The 4,419-nt window shown below is 48.0% G+C and overlaps 1 protein-coding gene across 1 annotated transcript in view; it reads left to right on the top strand.

Annotated features, from left to right (window-relative positions):
• The first annotated feature begins 736 nt into the window (after window positions 1-736).
• The window catches only part of LOC142570527 (kelch-like protein 10), a 9,064-nt gene continuing 5,381 nt past the window's right edge, over window positions 737-4,419 (top strand). The window contains exons 1-3 of the mRNA XM_075678901.1: window positions 737-909; window positions 2,700-2,990; window positions 4,326-4,419. The exon at window positions 4,326-4,419 is cut by the window's right edge and continues 184 nt beyond it. Of these exons, the coding sequence (XP_075535016.1) occupies window positions 737-909; window positions 2,700-2,990; window positions 4,326-4,419 (558 nt within the window). The remainder of the gene's footprint in view (window positions 910-2,699; window positions 2,991-4,325) is intronic.

Here is a 4,419-nt window from a genome sequence, read left to right as displayed (position 1 = left end):
TTCATGCGCATGACAATAATGTTGTGACCTATGTTGGCGATAAGCGCAAGCATTTCCTGAAATTATACATTGCATACCACGAAAGTAGACGGCATTATACGCTTCGTGATTAGTTGCGAAGCATTTACGTATACTTCACTTTAAATAGATTCCAACGTGTATTGGACGTGTGCTTTTTTTTATCATGAATTATCCTGGAAAATTTGAGTTCTATTTCACTGATCAGCAAGCAATCCTGCATGATGGATCCATTCTTCTTTACTTTATTTCTTGCCTTTTGTTCATTTATTCACGTTTACTTTAATTTATTCCTTTTTGAATGTACTACATTCTTCTTCTTAATTACTTTGCCATGGGTATGCCTACCACATAGTCTGAGAATCATCATCATCATCATCATCATCATCATCAAGATCATCATCAAGACTAACAACAACAGCAGCAGCATAGACGATGACAAACCAATGTCAGAAGAGGTGATGGAGCAATATGCACTGTTTGGAGAACTGTAACTTTTTCTTTGGCTCATTTTAGGGCTCGATGAACTCGTGTAGTGGCTCGCTTCAAAATGATGTGGCCACGCCATCACCTCCATCATCATCATCGCCATCGTCGTCGTCGTCGCCGAAGGGAAGCGCGAGCAGGAAGCGGCTGCGAGCCCTCCGCGCGGCCGCTGACGCACGGCTGCAACGACGCCAGGCCGGGCTGGTGGGCAGCGGCAGCGCGACCCGTCACGATGACGGGCAGCTGCGGGGACGGGCCCGACGAGATGCTGAGCCAGGAGGCCCTGGAGGCACTGTGGGACATGCGCGGTGCGGGTCTGCTCTGCGACGGCCTGCTGAAGACTTCGGACGGCGGGGAGTTCCCCGTGCACAGGGTGGTCATGGCCAGCTGCAGCGAGTATTTCAGGTGCGGGGCGATGCCTGCGGCCGCGCACGCTAACATTTTTTTTTGTTTAGCGGGGAAGCATTGGTGACATTCGTTATCGCTGGTAGCAAATGTACTCTAATGCCAAATAATGACCTGGAGATGTGAACGGTTTCACTGTGTCTGAACCGATGATAAATTAACGTTGAAGAAACATTTGTAAATTGTATAGTGGCAGCTGCTGTGGGCCCTTGGCTAGCTGGCTTAGGCGAATGCCGTAGCGCCCTGACCAAATTTTATTAGGTGTGCGCCTGAGGCCTCATCGAAAGTCTCATCCACGTTCTAAGGCGCCGTCTCCGTGGGCGTTCTACCGAAGCAGTTTATGAGGCAAGCAATGTTTGCAGCGACAGAGCCTCCCTGACCCATTACTTGAACTAGGTGACGTAAGCGACTTTCCTCTCCTGCCTTCTCTTATACAGGAGTGGAGAGTACATTCCGCGCTTTCTCCAGAAGCGTGCCTCCTTTTATAAAACGCAGAACTCTACCACTTTGTGGTAGGTAGGTTCTAATTTCGCATCATTTTATACCTATTCAATGGACAAAGAAGTGAATTGTCTGACGGTGGGATAGAACGCAAAGTGCCTCGAGCGGCAAGTTGCGCGGCAATTTTGCGTGCAGTGGCGGGCTTCTTTCACGCTTGCAAGAACACCTGGATGTAGCACGTATTGAGCAACGGAAAGCTGTATCGGGAGTCCTTATGTCGCTCTAGAATTTTCTCATTGACAGTTTTCGTCTAATTATAATATCAGAGAAGTTGATTATTTAATTAGGACTAACTATTTAATCAGGTGGATTGAAATAAATAATTTGAGTATGTACAAGCGACAGCGAACAACATTACCTCTGTTCGGTCCAGCGACGTGGCGTTAGTATATTAAAGTTCGGCTAAACTGGGACATCGGGTATATTCTAGGTAGAAGTGGGGTGCGGAAAAGGAAATGTGGGTTTGCAATTGTCGCTAGCAAGAATGCATTGGTTCCTCGAATAGCGAAGATAGAAAAGGACAGTCTTTCTTTGGGAAATTGCTTAAACAGCTAGAATAATTATCAAACTACACTGCGTATTACGTATTAATGTGGCATTAAAAATTAATTAAACTGTGAGGTTTTACGCGCCATAACAACGATCTGATTATGAGGCACGCCGTAGAGGGAGGCTCCGGAAATTTGGACCACCTGGGGTTCTTTAACGCTCACCTAAATCTAAGTACATGGGTGTTTTCGGCCCCATTGAAAGTCCGCCGCTCTGCCCGGGATTCGATCCCACGACCTCGTGCTTGGCAGCCCAACACCACAGCCACTAAGAATAACGGGACATTATGCTAGGTTGGCCTAACAGGCCCGATATTAATTTTTTTTATTTCATTGTCAAGATTATCAGCGTACAGCAAAGCTGATTTCATGTTCTTAGAGTTGACGTTCTTGAAAGGTAGTGAGAGATCTTCGACAATTATCAACCACGAGTATTATCGTCCATTTATTGGTCCTATATCGTTTTCTGCAGTTCTCTAGATGCTTCTCCAACAGAACCGAGTGACTGTAGGTCTGCTGCAACAACAGTAATAAACGTGGGCGATTCATCAGGATTTTTACGGAGCTTGCAGGCGATGGACGTGGGTCTACAACTGTCATTTTTGCAGGCGTGACGGCTTGCATGCCACTACGGATGAGGCCGCAGACACAATCGGCCTAGCGGTTGGTGCCCGACAGCTGTGGACCAACGCTGCAGCTTCGTTTAACTCGTGCTTCTCACGGAAATCGACTGCCTTTCAGGGCGCTTTTCGGGAGCCCCCTGAACAAGGTTCCGCGCAATGAGGTCTTGGTGCCCGGAGTGTCCAAGGCGACTATGGCCATCATCGTGGAGTTCGCGTACAAGCGCGTCACGTGGGTGGGCTGCGACAACGTCGAGAGCCTGCTGGAGGCGGCCGACTACCTCTGCGTCATGGGCATGGTCAAGGACTGCTGCGACTTCCTGCTTTCCATCATGGCGCCCGAGAACTGCATCTCCATCCACAACGTGGCCAAACTGTACAACTGTTTCGACCTCACCGCCAAGGCATATAAGTGAGTCGAGACAACCCGTAACCACTCGAAAGTTTTTGCTAAGTCAGGTGCATTGTGGGATGATGGGCGCTGCTATACGGTTGCTTTAGAGCCAACATACTACTGTCTTAGGTCAGAACGCTTGGTTGTATGATAAAGACAATGCAGGTTCATTGTGTAGCACGCTGATGTAATTCGTACTCCACAAACAACTCAGCACAAAAGCAGCTCTTAAAAGCACAGACAGCGCATGGCGTCATGCCTGACGTCAGCACGAACCGCGCTAAGATATGTAGGTATTTTCGCGTTAAAGAAAGATAAATAATGGCCGATGCAGCGCCCCTGTCGGAGTCAAGGTTAAGCGAAATTTCCTTGAAAATGGTCAATTTGATTCTGTAAAAAGAGTACACATGACGCGTGCAATCTTACTTTATTTATAATCCGCGCAAGGAGCTGTTCACATTCTTCTTACGGCGTGGAAGCTTCAAGAAACTGCTGTAGTGTAGTACTAACGCGCGCAGTCCGTCATGTACCTCATAATTGCCGCGTCTTTTAGGGCTCCTAAAAGGGCACAGGCTTATGCCTAGCGTTTTCAAAGCATGCGTTTCGGCTGCCGCAGCCACTTAACCGCTACTTCGTACCTGCTATGCCGGCGACTTTTCGTTCCTACGGCTACTGGGTGTCGCTCTTTTCAGCCCACCTTATCCAGAAAACCCACATTCACCCGAACACCTATATTGAATATCTGATAATAACGCGAGTTTCTGTGTAAAAGCTCGAGTGCTTCCATATATCATGTGGTATGATTAGATATGGAAGCTATGGGTGCATATTTTGTTTTTTTTCTATGTTTTTTCTGAGATGTAGTGGTGGCACCATGGCTGCTACAGTCCCACATATGACGTCACAGGTTGCTGCGTTGTAGTTTAGTTGTTGAGAACGGAAGTAACCATTTGAGGCGTTTACTACCGACAGGTTGCTGCGTTGTAGTTCAATCGTTGAGAACTGAAGTAACTGTTTAAAGCGTTTACTACCGACAGTTATTGTTCGCAGCAAGATATAATTTCGGCTGACTACTTGTCTTTACGTGCCCACTTGAAAGCGTGCTGTTACGCTGCGAAAGAAGGGTATACCTGTATAGAAATGAGGAACGCTGTATAAGTGGAGCGATAACCTGAGCGTCGCCATCCCTCGTCGCGGTAGCAAAGGTGGCGATTGTTGAGAACTGACGAGTAAACAAACGTGCATGGACCGCATGCTTCGGAGCTTGTGACTACAACAATCGCGGCGAAATGCGGGGACATTCACGCAGTCAACCACGCGGGCCTCGTTTCGCTTCTGTCACTTCTCTTGCAGCTACCTGATGCAGCACTTCATCGAGGTGTCGAAGCGCAGCGAAGAGCTGCTCAGCCTGGAGATCGACGAAGTGGAGGCCATCCTCTCCGACGAG

This window comes from Dermacentor variabilis, chromosome 2 (genome assembly GCF_050947875.1).
Source record: "Dermacentor variabilis isolate Ectoservices chromosome 2, ASM5094787v1, whole genome shotgun sequence".
NCBI lineage: Eukaryota > Metazoa > Arthropoda > Arachnida > Ixodida > Ixodidae > Dermacentor > Dermacentor variabilis.
Note: the sequence above shows the minus strand (reverse complement) of the source record. Positions and strands in the feature narration are given on the sequence as shown.